The following is an 18,405-nucleotide window of genomic DNA, read 5'->3' as shown; positions in this document are numbered from 1 at the left end:
ACTTAAGAAGATAATGTTCTTCACCCAGTCATTCTATGGATCAAGCAGTATATATGGTCTTATCAATTAGGATTGCTACAAATTCATGAGGCAGTACAATTTTTCAGAATGCACATTATTAAAGAGGTTTTCTTGGTTTATGATTTTGATGATTTAAAATAAAAACAATTATACTCCCCTCCGGTGCCGACGCCGTTCCAGTTGTGTCTGCACTCATGCTCCCGGGGCTCATGTGAGCCTGGGAGCGCAAGTGCAGACACCGCTGGAACGGCGCAGGCACGGGAGAGGAGTGTAAGTGTTTTAAATTTTAATGGGGACAAAGATTCAGAGTGAGAAGGGGTTGTCCTAGTAGTGGACAACCCCTTTAAGTACACCGTGTACACAGAAAGAAATCCCAGCTTTGCTCACTGTGTAGTGGACATTCTTGGCGACAGTAGCTGAACTTCTATTTAAGTGAATGTACAATTCGCATACTGTGCACTTCCACTAGCCTCAAAAATTACTAATAGCCGATCAGTTGGGGTGTCGGGTGTCAGACCCGCTGATCTGATATTGATAACCTAGTCTAAGGACACAGTCAGACGGCCGTATAAATTGGAGCGAGATAGGAACAAAGTGCACAGACTGGCCGGCAGCTCTCCTGACCAGAGCGTGACTGATTCAAGTATTTCTCTGCAGCCGTCGTGCTCAGGTCAGAAGAGCCGCCGGCCAGTCCATGCATTGCTTTCTGATCTTGCTCAGATTTATACGGCCTTCTGACTGCGCCCCAATGATCAATCAGAATTGTAATCCATGACAATCCCTTTAATGTTGTACATTCTGGAAAAACTTATTGCCCAGTGTGTGTGCCTGCCCTAGTCCAGAGATCAAATGACAGGCAGATAGACATCTATTCATATACAGTATGGTCACCTTCATAGAGACTATCTAATGTGTTCTCTCTATCGATCTACAGCAAAAGGCAAAGTCAGAATACTTTACAATTAATTTAAAATACATTTTTATTGAATTTATAATGAAAAAAATCCCCATGGAGAATGAGAATATCATAACAACAAATGCAGGGCGATATGGTCAATACTTAAACATTATCATAGCATACATGAAGGTGATATAATCCTTTCATTCCTTGGGGGGACTATGTCTTGGGACACAAGAGGGGGGGGGGGATAGTAAGAAACATCCAAAAGAGAATAAATAACCATATCAGTTGCTTTGACCTGTATCATGGTTGCATATTCTATATCGTATGAATGTAAATTATGGAAAGTCTTACAAGGGGTTAGTAGTACATAACAGCGGTGTTCAATGAATCTTCACATGCCATGACATGTCCTATTTTACCTGGGCTTGGCATGTTGCTAAACCTCGTTACACCAGCATATGCACAAATATAAAAGCAACATAAAACATAACAGTTCTGTAGTGCAAGATTGTAGCTGCTCAATGAATGTTGAGGGTAAAAGAAAAAACGAGACAAAACATACATATCTATCCTTGGCTGCAACTTTCTACTGGACCTTCATGAACCAGGTACTAAGCAGTCGTCTGGCGAAGTCTGTAAAACTCCTCTATATACGTAACACACGGAGAGCGTTTATTAACAGATATTATCCTGCTTACATACATAAATAGATTTATATATATATTTATCTTAAATATTCTATACAACAATTTACAAGGGCATTCTATAAAAGTTACAGAAATAAAACAATTGTAGCAAATAGGTTTTCATTTGTAATTTGGGATTACAAACAGTCTATCATTTTACTAAACCTAGTTGCCCATTTAAAGCTTTCTTGGTCTCCCCACTCGGGGGTATATACATATTGGCTATATAAGGCCCCTACACTTGACAGGACCATGTTAGATACATATTTACATTTATAGATCTTTATAAAAGGAGAGATCTTATCTTCAGTCGGAAAGGAGTCATCTCTCAGTTTTGTCCGGCAGGTTGTGAACGGTTGTCTTTTGCAGCAGAGGTATATCGACGATGTACGCACATCGACACAGCTCAGTTGTTGGTGACGCTCGCTTCTTTCTGCCGTAGTCGCTCTTTCTGTAATACCAAGGGCAAAGAAATATGTTTTATCTCTGGCATATACAGTGGGTACGGAAAGTATTCAGACCCCTCTAAATTTTTCACTCTTTGTTTCATTGCAGCCATTTGGTAAATTCTAAAAGGTTCATTTTTTTTCTCATTATAGTACACCCTGCACCCCATCTTGACTGAAAAAAAACAGAAATGTAGAAATTTTTGCAAATTTATTAAAAATGAAAAACTGAAATATCACATGGTCATAAGTATTCAGACCTTTTGCTCAGTATTGAGTAGAAGCACCCTTTTGAGCTAGTACAGCCATGAGTCTTCTTGGGAATGATGCAACAAGTTTTTCACACCTGGATTTGGGGATCCTCTGCCGTTCTTCCTTGCAGATCCTCTCCAGTTCCGCCAGGTTGGATGGTGAACGTTGGAGGACAGCCATTTTCAGGTCTCTCCAGAGATGCTCAATTGGGTTTAGGTCAGGGCTCTGGCTGGGCCAGTCAAAAATGGTCACAGAGTTGTTCTGAAGCCACTCCTTTGTTATTTTAGCTGTGTGCTTAGGGTCATTGTCTTGTTGGAAGGTGACCCTTCGGTCAAGTCTAAGGTCCAGAGCACTCTGTAAGAGGTTTTCATCCAGGATATCTCTGTACTTGGCCGCATTCATGCTTCCTTCAATTGCAACCAGTCGTCCTGTCCCTGCAGCTGAAAAACACCCCCATAGCATGATGCTGCCACCACCATGTTTCACTGTTGGGATTGTATTGGGCAGGTGATGAGCAGTGCCTGGTTTTCTCCACACATACCGCTTAGAATTATCACCAAAAAGGTCTATCTTTGTCTCATCAGACCAAAGTATCTTACTTCTCATAGTCTTGGAGTCCTTCATGTGTTTTTGAGCAAACTATGTGGGCTTTCATATGTCTTGCCCTGAGGAGAGGCTTCGGTCGGGCCACTCGGCCATAAAGGCCCTACTAGTGGAGGGCTGCAGTGATAGTTGACTTTGTGGAACTTTCTCCCATCTCCCTACTGCATCGCTGGAGCTCAGCCACAGTGATCTTGGGGTTCTTCTTTACCTCTCTCACCAAGGCTCTTCTCCCACGATTGCTCAGTTTGGCTGGACAGCCAGGTCTAGGAAGACTTCTGGTGGTCCCAAACTTCTTCCATTTAAAGGATTATGGAGGCCACTGTGCTCTTAGGAACCTTGAATAATGCATAAATTCTTTTGTAACCTTGGCCAGATCTGTGTCTTGCACAACTGTCTCTGAGCTCCTTGGGCAGTTCCTTTGAGCTCATGATTCTCATTTGGTCTGACATGCACTGTGAGCTGTGAGGTCTTATATAGACAGGTGTGTGCCTTTCCAAATCAAGTCCTATCAGTTTAATTAAACACAGCTGGACTCCAATGAAGGAGTAGAACCATCTCAAGGGGGATCACAAGGAAATGGACAGCATGTGACTTAAATATGAGTGTCAGAGCAAAGGGTCTGAATACTTATGACCATGTGATATTTCAGTTTTTCATTTTTAATAAATTTGCAAAAAATTCTACATTTCTGTTTTTTTTCAGTCAAGATGGGGTGCAGAGTGTACTTTAATGAGAAAAAAATGAACTTTTTAGAATTTACCAAATGGCTGCAATGAAACAGAGTGAAAAACTTAAAGGGGTCTGAATGCTTTCCGTACCCACTGTATAATAATGAGAATGTAAAAAAACATTACCGATTTTAATAACTATTGAACCGTTTAAGCTCATTACCAGCTAGACAGATATCACCGAGACTGGACTCTGACAATACAAAGAGTTGGTCAAGAACAACTTTCTCTAATAAGTTACAGACTTGACTTGGTTCCTAGCACCTCAGTGAAAGTGGTTTCAAGCCACCGCCTAATCGCATCCTTGCCTTTCAGACTGGCTGCAGCACCAGACATTACACAGAGACATCTCTCGTTAAGGCTGTCTAATGACGTCTTTCGCTCTGTGCAAGTTGGATCAGATTCTCTCTGTGCATGGAGGCACATTTCAGTCAATACTTTGATGGATTATGCAAGGCTGAGAATTTCCACTGGTCTGGGGCAACTATTTGATTTGTTTTATTGCTATTTAAAAGAGTGACTGGCATTTTAATTTTTATTTCATAAATGAATAGTACATATAAAAAAAATCAGAAGCTTTGTAATATATCTTATCAGAGAAATCTGCTTCTTTCTCCTCCTGAACTGATCATTCACTCTCCATTCATGAGTAAAATCTGAAAAATCTGTATTCAGTGAAGACAGACTTTCACATTACTGAGCAAGGAGACAGCAATTGGTGCTTTTAAAATTCAATGGAGAAGGGAGAGGAGGCGCTAGAGGTAGACAGTTGGTGCTCATAAAGTTCTAAGGAAGATACAGCAGAATGTTGGTCATCTCCTATAACAGAAATGGGAATATGGGTATCCCTGAAGACAGATTTTACCTGGGACTTGAAAATTTTGAGCATGAAAGATTAGGATGTAGAAAAAGCTGATTTCCTTAATAATATATCTTACAAAGTTTCTTATTTTATAATTATTTTAAGAATTAAAACAACTTTTACTTCTTCACATAAACTGAGCATCTTTTGATATAGTCAAATACTGAGACTTATCAAAGGGGAATGACATGATTGAAAGTTGTGACATATCAGATTATTATGGGCAGTTTTAGGCACAGGGAGGTTTTAGTTACTTAGGTTTTAAACAGGTTGCAGGTTATAAATGTTGGGATCATGTTGTCAAGTGTCTGGAACTCGTTCTCCTTTCCAGGTGAACTGTAGGAAGCTTTCCAATACCCAAGACAACGCTTTCGTTTGCTTACTTAAAGAGGTTGTCCACTACTTTAAGCATTTCATGACCTATCCTTAGGATAGGTCATCAATGTCTGATCAGATGGGGTCTGCAGGGTACTTCTGATAGTGGCCTCCACAGGGTACTACACATCCGCATCCTATTCAAATCAATGGAAGATAGCCAGCTGCACAAGTGAGTACTTCCAGCAAGTGGCCACCGCCACAGAAAACTGCTGACTGGCGGGAGTGCTGGGTGTCGGACCCTGGCCGATCAGACATTGATGACCGATCCTAATGATAGGTCATGAATGCTAAAGTAGTGGACAACCTCTTTAAGTGTCTTTTTACTCTGTGGATTTTCCATTTTTCACAACAGTAAAGATTTGGTAAACGGATCCAAATACCCTGCACCACACAAAGGCCAATTTGGGCTTCATTCGGTGGCTGCCATCAGAGTTTACATCATCTTTGCTGTATACAATAGCATAGAAGACTGTGCTATTACATGTAAAGGTATCTATCAAAAAAACATACATCACAAGGTATAAAAAATTGAGGTTTGCTAAGGTTAATTCATGCCACAGACTGGCACCAGTTAAGACTCTCCATTTAAAGGTATACATTGGGAACTTTTCCAGAGTATGCTTTTACCATAAAAAAAGAAAAATCCGTTTGAAATGAGCTCTTTAGCATATACCCTGGATAAGGGCTCCTCCAGAGGCCAGACCATTTTTTGAGCACAAGAAAAATCACTAAGTTTCATCAGTATTTTTAATCAGATTTCTATCAATGCTTGGCGAGCATGTCAGTTTTCACCATTTCAATTTCATTGTTTTCATCAGAGTATCAACAGAGATTGGTCAGTGTCAGTTTTTGTCAACATAGTTTGGTCCAAGTTTCATCAGTTTTCCTGAGATGAAAAAAACAAAACATGGAGGCTTTTTCAGCTTTTCCTATATAAGCAGACTGTCAAAAATGGACAGCACCCAGATGGCATCAGAATGTTGTCCAGTTTTGTTCACAGACCTGTAGACTTGCATTGGCGAGTTTAATCCTGGAGTCGGATCAAAATTGGACATGTTTCCGTGATTTGGGGGTTTGCAAAAATATACGTAAATGTGAATAGCCCCATAGACTATAATACTGTAGGTACCAGTTATATCTGTAAAAAATATGGATAGAACTCGTGCGTGAAAAACAGACGTCTAAATGAGCCCTAAGAGACGTTTGTGGATTCCTCCCCTAGTATCCAGGAGTCGGACACAAAACCCTCAACCTTGCATGTCTGTTATACCTCTGACCAGTGGGCAAATTTGCTAGAAAATGTTGACCAAACTAGTTACTTGTCATCAATTTTCAGTAACAACTTTAATATATTTTATTTATTTTCTTGACGGAACAGAAACTGCAACTTTGAAAGGCATTCTTCTTTAAAAGTTGACATAACAGATTATAAAAGTAGACATAAGACTGGAGCTGCATGGTGATCATGACTGTGACACAAATCACGTAGCCAAAGATTGCTGTATTCCACTGCTACATCACAGTACAATACAAGTGAATGGAGTTGCAATGGTACAGCAATTCACAAAAAGTTGGAACCCGTTAGATTTTTAGCGACTTGCTTGTCACAGTCACTGTACTTAGCGGGTCATAATGCAAGTAGTTGGGTCCATATTATATTGCAATTTATCAGTGGTGTACAGCCATCTTTGGCTGCATAACCTACGTAAAGTTGCAGCGTTGCACCAGCCCAAATGTTATAGCCTAAGAAGAGGATTTATTTCGTTAGTGACAAAAAAAAAAAAAAAGCTTCACCTGACAAAAAAAGAAAAATTAAATGTGGACATTTGGTGATTTTCCCGACATCAGAAAACACGGTCAAATGCTGAACAGACCATCGGATAATCAGCATTAAAATTTTAGGTGAATTCCAACTTTAACAGTTTTGTTTTGTTTGTTTTTTTAATAAAATTCTGTACGGAATTATTTAAATTAGTTTGTTATTTTTAACAAGTTCAATTATAACATTTTAGCTGACGGCAGCTGCCATTGGCAAAGTGAACCAGATATGGATTTATTACATAGTGAGCTTTTTATCTATCCCTAGTACCAGGTGCAGACAACTAAAATGTGACTTTACGGCTGTGTGAAGGGGTGCCAGCTTATTTAAAACACTTATTTTACATCAGATTGAGTCTGGTAAAAAACAAACAACCCAAAAAACAGGCAATCAAAGGGGTTCCCCTGGATTAATAGAAAGTACTATGCTTCATCTCAGGTTTTCTTAACATTTTATGTGCATTCTTGACACAATAATATATAGTGATCTCTTGCTTTGTAAATTAGTACACTGCTAACATTTTTTAATTGTTTCAAAGCAAATGTTTATAAATAATGTTGTGTTTTAGAAAATGTAATTCTTACCAGACTGGCGGTTGGATTAATCTTTTTCGTTTCCACTTTCTTTTCCGCTGTCAATTTATTCACAGACTCTTGAGCCAGACGAAGCCTGAAAAGGTAAAAGAAAACATCAAAAGATTTTATTTCCCATCACACAGCAGAATTTTACAATTATTTTTGTGATGACCAATAGTAGATTTGTCTGTATCTGGAACCTGGAGTGTAAAAAAATTAGAAAATAGCTGGTGGTATAAGGTGGAAAATAGTGTAGAGCATTGGTTGAATGTTTGGAACATTTTAACAGATTGGCTTCAATGAAAAATTTAATGACCCTTAGGTCATACCGGTCACTAGATGGTCTGACTGGCGAGAGCTGAATACGGGTGATGGCAACGTCAATACCAGAAATATACAACCCTGACTATTGTAAAACTGTATTCAGCTTACAGGCTGCAAGAAATCGGATATTCCGGATCTCTCCTAACTAGGAATATTTCTAATGCATTTTTAGTGCTTCAGGAAACAACCCTTTTTAACCATGACACATCCAATACAGTGTGTATTATGGATGTGTTATACACATAGTCCTGAGAATTAAAATCAGAGCATCATGTTTAAATTCCCCCCAAAAAAAGGAAACTCATGTGATTTATTTTTATTCTTCTTACAACTTGGGGGGGGGGGGGAAATAATAATAAGCTATTGTAACAAATATTATGAGTGTACATGAAATAAAAAAAGGAAATAAGCAACCTCAATCTGTAGACAAGAAGTTGAAGTGTTATGTAAAATCATCTGGAAATGTCTGCATTAAGTATGTAGCCACTTAAAAAACATCCCTCGCTCCCCTGCTGAAGTTTTACATGTCCCCAAGGAGGCTACGGATTCAACTCCAAAGTATTGCATGCATCTGGTTACCCTTTTCCCACCACACTGAGTTACACTGTTTAAATCTCTTAATTGATTTATTCAAGTCAATAAAATAAATGCCACGGAGCCCCATGCTGCTCAGTTCCCAAGTTTATGGTGGAACAAGACATTCAGACAACATTAAAGGAACGAGACATGGGGACAGGGGAGTGAACAGCGTGCAGAAATCAGCACACTTTTTATTAGCTCTATATAATGATATAAGTAATACATAGTCCTGACGCTGGAGGGTGGCCACCTAGGTGTTAAGCAGTGGTGGCCTATAGAAAAGTAAGATTTTGCTAAAGTAGCTTTTGTGGCTGAGCATAGAGCAAAAAAGCCTAATTTACACGTAATGGTGATTAGATGATCATGACAATAGAAAGGGGAAAGATTTGCTTTTTTTTTTTTTTTTTAAAGGCAAATCATTTACAGCAAGCCTTGGGATTTTTATAAAAGTTTTCATAATTTGGAAGAAGAGATGAGTGAATTGATTCAATAAGAAATTAATTTGAGTTTCGAATTCGAACAATTTGCAAATCAATTTGTGTGAATGGCTAATAAATTGACCACTGGCTTCTTACACAAAAATATTGCATCAGCCACAGAAGGCTGACATGACCTCAGATATGAGTGCTATAGCATAGTCAGCCAGTAGGGATTATCACAGCCTGCATGAAAGCCGAGACACAGAATGCAGCAGCCTGTTTAAGGAGACCTAGAATAGTAAGAGGATGTCAAAACTAAAAAATAAAGATAGGAAGAGAAAGCTCTACCACATTAAACAAAAACTCCAGACAGGAAAGTGTTGTATCAATGTAGCAGCGTAGAACATGTGTATAGTAGTCTGCAAATAATAAAGAGTTTCAATATTTAAGGGGAGAGATAGGACAGATACCAGCAGCAATGTGATTGATCACATTGGTATAGCTCGGCATCTGTCCTGCTGCATTTGAATTACAATTATACTTTTTTTTTTCTTCATTCTTAATTCACTAGATAGCAGAAACAAGACAGCACAATATACTTTTTTCTTTTTTTCTTTTTTTTTTTACAGAAAAACAAATCAGAAATCAGTGTCCATCAGAGACAGTGTGCTTGCTTTTCACAAGTGACTGTACTGAGCTTTTGCATAACTTATGAAAACTCTTTTTTTGTGAGGAAGCATATAATTGTTTTTTTTTTTATTATACAAAAAGAGAACTCCAATATCCATACATGCATCTGCCACTGTCGAGCGCATGTCACAAGGAATTTTTTTTTACATCTGTTTTACTAGCCAAATTTTACGTCTGTACATGCCACACCAATAAAGTGCCCTCCATATGCTGGCTTTTTGGACATGTACCTACCTAAGATTTCTTATCAATTAGTTCTTGGGAGAGAGGTTACTTTTTTTATTTATTTTTTTTTTTAAACAAAATTCAGACCCTTAGCTGACAATGTCTGCTTAAGCACACATTTTATCTGCCCAATTTTACAACTGTACCCACCACATACTTCAGCCTCCTGTTACATTTTGCTTTGTATGTGTACTTAGCATTTTTGTCTATGTCCTTTTTGGTATGGGTTGAATAATTGTGGTTGAAAACATGGTCAAAAGTTACATTTTAGTGTTGTACAAAATGTACAGTAAAAGAAAAAGTGACAATTGATGGGGTAGTTTAAAGAAAGAGGAAAAAAAAACATACCATGGTTAAAAACATGGGAGCCACTAGCAGCAGAGAAGCAACACCACCACTGGCACCAGTCTTCTGGGCAGTAGTACTATCAAACAGATCACTATTGGCCTCCGGCAAGTATTAATGGGCAGGGATCAGAGGCCTTTATGGAATTTATGGCACATCACTCGTCTCAATTACAGCAAGATAATGTTACTGCTGACAGAGACACCATCAGTTTGAGTCAGTATCTGGTGAAAAATGATCTGTCTGTACAAATTTCTTGTATTGTCCAATTGCCATTTGCACCATAGTATTAGTATTTTTTGAACTTTTCTTTAATTAAAAAACATGTAAAGTCTGTCAATGCGCTGTATTATGTGGACTGTTGGTTACCATCTATGGTGAGGTCACTGACATACAAAGACTGCGTTGGTGTTAACTAGCTTGAAATGGGTAGGATACAGTCCTAGGAGATCTCATAGTTGTACAAATCCTTTTAGGGCAATTGGAGGCTTTGCAGTATTGCAAATCGATTTGCTGCAAAATTCCGATAATTTTTTTTAGAAAGTTCAACGAACCTGGTGAATTTGATTTTCAAAAAATTCCATCATCTCTAATTGGAAGATCTTTGGAGAAATATCAAAGCCAAAAATACTGAAGAGACACAGCATAATTGTTATCATGGGAGTCTTAGTGCTTCAAAACTGAAGTAGTAGCTATAGGGCTGTACAACGACCACATAGAAAGACACTACTCCACAAGGTACGTGGGGAAACCTGTTACAGAATTTGTATTTGGAAGTTAAATCTCTCATATACATTCGACAGCTCTCTCGCACCTCTCTCTCTCTAAACTCCCTCATGCACAGCAATTTTAGGCTTTATTGAGTGCTTCTCCCGAGATCACCATGAAAGAACTGCTGGCAGACTCCTCTGTCGGTGGCTTATCTACAAGGAGTAGAAGTACAGCATTCCGGATCCTTCTCTCCCCAAACGTCATCTTTTGGGGCATAGCAGAGAGGCCCCCATAACATTAAACGGTTTGCTACTCTCCTCCCCACACCAATATCGGCAGGTTCAACAGACATTAGTGTATGAGGGCCTTTACATCTCCTAGAACTAGGTGCATTGAAAGCAATGTTCAGACCCCAAGGTATGTATAACTGGCGGGCGGTTATCCCCTTCAAGGAGTTTGACACTACAACTAGTTTTAGCCCACCTTCACATGTTCAGTATTTGGTCAGTATTTTACATCAGCATTTGTCAGCCAAAATCAGGAGTGGGCAAAAAATGTAGAAGTGGTGACTTGTTTCTGTTATACTTTTCCTTTGATTGTTCTACTCCTGGTTTACAAATACTGATGTAAAAGACTGACCAAATACGGTACGTGTGAATGTGTCCTTATGATAATTTCTGGCTTTTAGGGCAGGTGCAGACAGCCGTATTAAAAGTCAGAGTGTGATCCGGCAAAACATCGGATTGCACTTGGACCAATGTTACTTTGTGGTGCTGTCTACATGTTCAATTTTTTTCCTTGGACACGGTCTGAGAAATGTAGTAAAGAAAAACAATTCCCACCCCCCTTTTCTCCCATTTTTCCTTTTGATACTGTCTGAGGAATATATCGCTGCATGTCCTAGTTTGAGCAAACATTCGGATCGAACTCAGCCATGCAAGTCAATGAGTGCGTGGAAACATCGGATTGCACTTGGATGACATCTGAGGGCAGTTAGATTTTGGCGGACTGACAGGCTGAAGAAGATGGAAACATTTTGTTCTCCGCCTTTTTCTTATCTGGTTGATTTTTTCGGACGAGAGAACCTACAGCCATCTACATGAGCACTTAGACTGAAAATCAGACAAATTTCCTAAAGGAGATTTAAGGATCTTACAAAATGATTAAAATTCAAATGAATTGTAATAAGGGTATTGATTTGATAGATGAGATAAATTTATACAAGATCAATAGGAAGAAAATAGATACTTCTACTTTCAGTTCCTTATAGATTGTATAGTCATACTACCATACTTAAATGTTGTATTGGCGGCAGATTATGGCACAAATAATTATGGTTTGTACTACGATGCTTCCACACTGCAGTATAAAGGGAAAGCTGTTACTTCTCATGTTCATGAACTCCATTCTGTTCAGATCACAGATTGACAAATCCCAAAATGCCCACACGTTGTTCAGATTCTGACCTACTACTACTGAAAACAAACATCCGACTTGTTCTGTCCATTCAGAAAGGTAGGAGCTTGTGGCATTTGACTGCTGGGGCCAACATCGGCTTCATTTTAAGTCAGACACCAGAGAAAATTAGAAAAAAACAATAAGAGGAAAAAAGCAAAAGAGAAGGCGGGGGAATCTGTTCCAAATTAGCAAAGGTCTCCTTTCATTTTACTAGCAAGTAATTGGAAGCGGTAAAGAAAAGTGTAACTTATCGGATCTGGCGTGTTTATCTTTTCGTGAGGACAGGCGGCCGCTAGCGGGTTCCCTCTGGAGCCCTAGGGGGGAAATCACCTTCCCTTGATGTCCATTTGATCCGAAAAGAAAACAAAGGCGCCTGTGGAACGAGTGAGTGTAATTTGGGCGGCCCAGATGCTGAGTAATACAAGAAAAGGCCTTGATTGGAAACGTACCTTTCTGTGGAGAGGACTTTGCTCTCTCGTTTCCACACAGCCTTGAAGTCGCAGCAGAATTCGTACCACACCACAAAGAAGGAATTGGGGCTGATTTCCTTCTCACCGGGCTTTGGCTTGGCTCCAAAAAATCCAACAGTTTCTTCAAAGCTGCAAGCGGGAAGAAGATGCATCAGCAAACAACTCTTGATGAAAAAATATATTCCTTCGACTACCCTGCCCCCCAATCCTGAATGCTAGAAAGTTGGCTGAACCAATCCGACAACCTTATCCCTAAGATCGTAATTGTGTACAAACTATAAAACCAGGCATATACAGTCATCTTTATAGTCTGATTCCCATTTGAACCAATGTAATAGTAACTTTGATGCAAGTTTGCTGTGAAACTTTTAGCTTTTTAATCAGTATTGAAAGAAAGTGAGTAAAGGTCATCCAAATCTATCACAAGTAGATTTGTAAGAAGGCTTTCTCCCTCCCCCAGGCTAAAGATACTATATAGTCCATAAATCACTCCAATGTAAGAATGCACACTTCATTAATGATCAAGCCCCTGTACAGTGGATATACAAAAAGGAAGAGGGCACACACCAAAACACAGATAAAATTATCATATTAAACCCTTTACCCTCGAAGGGGGTTTGCACATTAAATGACCAGGCCAATTTTTACAATTCTAACCACTGTCCCTTTAATAACTCTTGAACGCTTCCAACTGATCCCACTGATTCTGAGACTGTTTTTTCATGACATATTGTACTTCACGACTGTGGTAAAATTTCTTCGATAAGACTTGCGTTTATTTTTGAAAAAATTGGAAATTTGGCGAAAATTTTGCAATTTTTAAAATTTGAATTTTCATGCCCTTAAATCAGAGATAGGTCACACAAAATAGTTAATAAATAACATTTCCCACATTTCTAATGTACATCAGCACAATTTTGGAACCCAAATTTTTTTTTGTTAGGAAGTTAAAAGGGTTAAACGTTGACCAGCGATTTCTCATTTTTCCAACAAAATTTACAAAACCATTTTTTTTAGGGACCACATCACATTTGAAGTGACTTTGAGGGGCCTTTATGACAGAAAATACCCAGAAGTGACAATATTCTAAAAACTGCACCCCTAAAGGTGCTCAAAACCACATTCAAGAAGTTTATTAACTCTTTAGGTGCTTCACAGGAATTTTTGGAATGTGGAAGAAAAAAAAAATATGAACATTTAAAGGGAATCTGTCACCCCCTGGGCGATATCAGACCTCTACTATGGCTATACAGGGTATAGAAAAGTAAATCTATATATATCTGTATGGCCCATAGCAGAGGTCTGATTGCAGAGAAAAGCACTTTAATCAATTCTTTTTTCCACAGGCTTGGCAACCAGGGGATGCCAAGCAATCTCGCCTATGTGATTATTATTCCCCTAAACTCCAGCCTCTCTGCTTAATTAGCATATCCCCCTCCCCTGCAGGTTACAGGGCCCTGTGACTTGCACTGTGCTCCCTGACTGCCGGGCATGTGCAAAGCGCCGCTCACATAGAGCATGCTTTGCTTCATCCCGACCCCGTCTACCTGTGCTCTGCGCCACAGGGTTCTATTCCGCAGGCGCCAGGAAGTGACAGTGACCCCCCGGCGCCTGCACAATAGAAACCTGCGGCGCAGAGCATAGGTAGACGGGGCCGGGATGAAGCAAAGTGCGCCATATGTGAGCGGTGCTTTACGCATGCCCGGCAGTCAGGGAGCACAGTGCAAGTCACAGGACCCTGTGACGTGCAGGGGAGGGAGGATATAATAATTAAGCAGAGAGGCGGGGCATTAGGGGAATAATAAGCACACAGGCGGGGATTGCTTGGCGTCCCCCAGATGCCAATCCTGTGGAAAAAAGAAATGATTAAAGCTCTTTTCTCTGCAATCAGACCTCTACCATGGGCCATACAGGTATGTATAGATTTACTTTTCTACACCCTGTATGGCCATAGTAGAGGTCTGATATCGCCCAGGGGGGTGACCGATTCCCTTTATTTTTTTCACAGAAATGTTACTTTAGACCCAAATTTTTTTATTTTCGCAACTGTAACAGGAAAAAATTGACCCCAAAATTTGTTGTGCAATTTCTCCTGAGCACACCAATGCCCCACATGTGGGAGAAAAACACGGCAGGGTTCGGAAGGGAAGGAGCGCCATTTGATTTTTTGATTGTAAAATTTGCTTGAATAATTAGCGGACGCCATGTCACGTTTGGGGAGCCCCTGATGTGCCTAAACAGTGGAAACGGTCTACAACTGACTCCATTTTGTAAACTAGACTCCTCAAGGAACTTCTCTAGACGTGTGGTGAGCACCCTGAACCCCCAGGTGCTTCACAGAAGTTTATAACGTAGAGTCGTGAAAATAAAAGGATCAATCTTTTTCCATAAAAATGATCTTTTAGCCCCAATTTTTTTATTTTCACAAGGGTAAGAGAAGAAAATGGACCCCAAAAAAGGTTATGCAATTTCTCAATTTCTCCTGAGTACGCCGATACCCCATATGTGGGGAAAATACAGTGTTTGGGTGCACGGCAGGGGTCAGAAGAGAAGGAGCACTGTGTGACTTTTTGAATGCAAAATTGGCTGGAATCAAGAACAGATGCCATGTCGCGTTTGGAGAGCCCCTGATGTGCCTAAACTAGACCCCTCAAGGGTTTTATCCGATTTTTGGGAGGCAGAATAAACAAAAACCAACAATTCAGGAATTGATTTTTTATTTTATTTTTTTTATGCTGTTCCGCGTGTGCTAAAATTGATAAGGTAGCTTTATTCTTCGGGTCAGTACATTTACAGCGATACTACATTTATATTGTTTTTATGTTTTGGTGCTTTTACACAATAAATACTATTTAATAGAAAAAAAAATTTTTGTATCGCTTTATTCTGAGAGCTGTAGCTTTTTATTTTTCGGCTGATGGAGCTGTATGGCGGCTTGTTTTTTGCGGGACAAGATGATGTTTTCAGCTGTACCATTTTTATTTACATTCGTCATTTTGATCGAGTTTTATTCCATTTTTTGTTTGGCGGTATGATGATAAAGCATTGTTTTTTTGCTTCATTTTTTATTTTTTTTCTCCGTGTTCACTAAAGGGGTTAACTAGTGGGACAGTTTTATAGGTCAGGTCGTTCTGGATGTGGCGACACCAAATATGTTTACTTTTATTGTTTTGTTTTTCATACTATTTATTTATGAGTACGGTATATTTTTATTTTTTTTGGATTATTTTTTCTTTTTTTTTTTTACAATTTTTTTTTATTATTTTCACTTTCTTACACTTTTTTTTACTTTTACACTTTGTCCCACCATGGGAGGGTTGTCAGCCCCTGCACACACAAGTTAGGTGGAAGGTGCACTGAGCACGATCTACCTAACTTGCTGATGCCTGGTGACCCAGACGTCGGGTCACCATGGCAACGATTGGGACTCAGCACACACAGCGCGGGACCCTGGATACAAGGTAAGAGGGGCGCGCTTACCGCTGCCTGCCAGTGGAAATGCTGCGATCGACTTAGATTGCAGCATTTCGGGGGTAAATGAGCTGGGACTGCTCTTGTGAGAATCAGCTGACACCTGGCGGCGATCGCCCTGCACAGCTTCTGTGCGGGCACGATCACATTGTGCGTAATAGTACGTGCCTAGTCCAATAGGCGCAGGGCACAGGGACGGACTATTACTGACAATGTCAGTAAGGGGTTAAAAGTGGCATCCATCTCCTGATGAAGGCATTTACCGAAATGCACGTCCATGCATGTCCAGTCTAATGACCAATATGCACTAAAACGCGTAAGGTTACGCCAGTGTTAGGCTTGTTCACCAGATGACAGTTGGTTTATTGATTACTCAACCAATCAACCGACTTCCATATAATGTGTATGTTAACATACAGTCTGGCTAATTTCTTATGCCGACATGCTTATTGTTGGCTGATCAGATTGTAGAAATTTACAATTTAGGATCATTTGGAAAATTCTTCTTCTTCTGTGAGAAGGCATTACATTTTTCCAGATAAGACATTTACAAACAAAGCTCATGAATGAATGATTGAACATTATTTTTTACAAGTAGTAGTATAAAGTGATAAAGTGTACCTGCTGTGTGCTTTGCTTAGGTTATTTTCTTCAGCTTTATGTTCATCTTTGGCTGAAAAAAAAAACACAATACAAAAACAGTAGATTATTAATCAGTGTTTGAGCGTTTCACCACAACACTGGGAAAACTAATGAATAGACGTTTTCTTATTAAAATCCATTTACTAAAATGCAGGAATGGGTGCATGAATGTACCCTTAATAGACCTGTATCAGAAAGGCGAGTTTCTGAAAATATCTTAGAACCGTTAATAACAGTATAACAAAAAAAAAGAAAGAAAGACACTCGCATCCATTATTCTCTTTATTAGTAATATTTTAATTGAATTAATCAAAGTAAGTTTTTATGTAGTATAATTTCTGTGAACTAATGTGTAATAATTATACACTCTGACAGTATCTATTTCATTGGTTAAACTTTTACATATTCATCTACATACATTCAATACTATTTAAATGGGTTTTCCAGTCTTTACAACTTATATTTAAAGGGAACTGGTCACCAGGTTTTTCCCACACAGTAGGGCCAGCATCTGTAAGCCCTTTGTTACAGCATTCTAGAATGATGTATACATGTTCCCAATGCGCTCTCCACAAAACAAAATATAGCTTTTATTATACTCACCTATGGTCTGGTCCGATGGGCGTCACTGGTCTTGATCTAGCGCCTCCCCTCTTCTTGCTTAGTGTGGATGACACGTTCTATGTCATCCTCAGTGTGTCCTCAGCATGGCGTCCTTGTGCAGGTGCACTTCTCTGCCCCTCCGAGGGCAGAGCAAAGTACTGTAATTTAAGGCCAAAGAGCGCCGGGAACGTGCACTACAATACTTTGCTTTGTCCTCGGCAGGGCAGAGAAGTGCGCCTGCACAGAAGTGCGATGCCTAAGACATGGTGTGGATGACACACAGCGCGTCATCCACACAAAGCAAGAAGAGAGGAGGATCAAGAACAGTGATACTCATCGGACCAGACCGCTTAATAGGGGGGTATAATAAAAAGCTATTTTTTGCTCTATGGAGAGCGCATTCGGGACATATAGGCAGCATTCTAGTATGTTGTCACATAGGGCTTGCAGGTGCTGGCCCTACTTTACATGAAACCTGAAGACATGTTCCCTTTAATAGGGCACAGAACAATATTCGTACCCCAGAGGTTTGTGTGCTAACCTGGTGCTTGATGGACTCCTCTTTTTGGTGTAAACCAGAATTGGCCACTCAGCTAATCACTGGTGAGACTGGTCACTGCTGTGGCCAGTGATTGATTGATTGGCTTTGTGGGCACCTTCGGCTGTGTCGATGACGGGACCAGGAAGCACAGACCAGCACAAACTGGGTAAATGTTGACGCTATTTCTTTCCATCTTTTCAGTTATCCATCAAAGCACTATTATAGACCAGTGCAGTGTTGCATTACTTGCGTGGGAGTGATACCCATCAGACATCATGTCTTAGTAACGCTTTGGACATCTGACTGACATATGCATTGGAGTACCTTATCGTTTTATGGTAGCACTCCTGGTAATATTTAATGCCAAGTATACATTTTTTCTATGCACTCCTGATGAACCTATCTAGGGAAACCGCATAGAGTTTGAGCATACCATTTTGGATTTTAGCATATCCTATTCTGTGAGTTTGAGAATACTATTTTGGATTTTAGCATATTATCCCATTCTATGCGGAGACATTTCCCTGAGCATATATTGCGATTTCCTCTCTTAACAGGATGTATTGACTAATATTTGCTGCATGCTGCAATATTTTGCCTTATGATAATAATCTGGGTAGATAGTGGGTTGGTCACTGTAGTAGTTTGAATAT

At 39.7% G+C, this 18,405-nt stretch overlaps 1 protein-coding gene across 4 annotated transcripts in view; it reads right to left on the bottom strand.

Moving 5' to 3' along the window:
- Positions 1-740: 740 nt before the first annotated feature.
- The window catches only part of FMN1 (formin 1), a 336,510-nt gene continuing 318,845 nt past the window's right edge, over positions 741-18,405 (bottom strand). For all 4 annotated transcript variants that reach the window (XM_073639006.1, XM_073639007.1, XM_073639008.1 and 1 more), the window contains 4 exons: positions 16,588-16,639; positions 12,475-12,624; positions 7,284-7,368; positions 741-2,062 (listed from right to left, as the gene is read on the bottom strand). In XM_073639006.1, coding sequence (XP_073495107.1) covers positions 2,018-2,062; positions 7,284-7,368; positions 12,475-12,624; positions 16,588-16,639 — 332 coding nt within the window. In that variant the 3' untranslated portion in view covers positions 741-2,017. The remainder of the gene's footprint in view (positions 2,063-7,283; positions 7,369-12,474; positions 12,625-16,587; positions 16,640-18,405) is intronic.

The sequence above is a fragment of the Phyllobates terribilis genome, unplaced genomic scaffold, assembly GCF_046119375.1.
Source record: "Phyllobates terribilis strain yellow unplaced genomic scaffold, ASM4611937v1 Scaffold_7__3_contigs__length_470593459, whole genome shotgun sequence".
Taxonomy (NCBI): domain Eukaryota; kingdom Metazoa; phylum Chordata; class Amphibia; order Anura; family Dendrobatidae; genus Phyllobates; species Phyllobates terribilis.
This window is presented reverse-complemented; position numbering and strand designations above follow the sequence as displayed.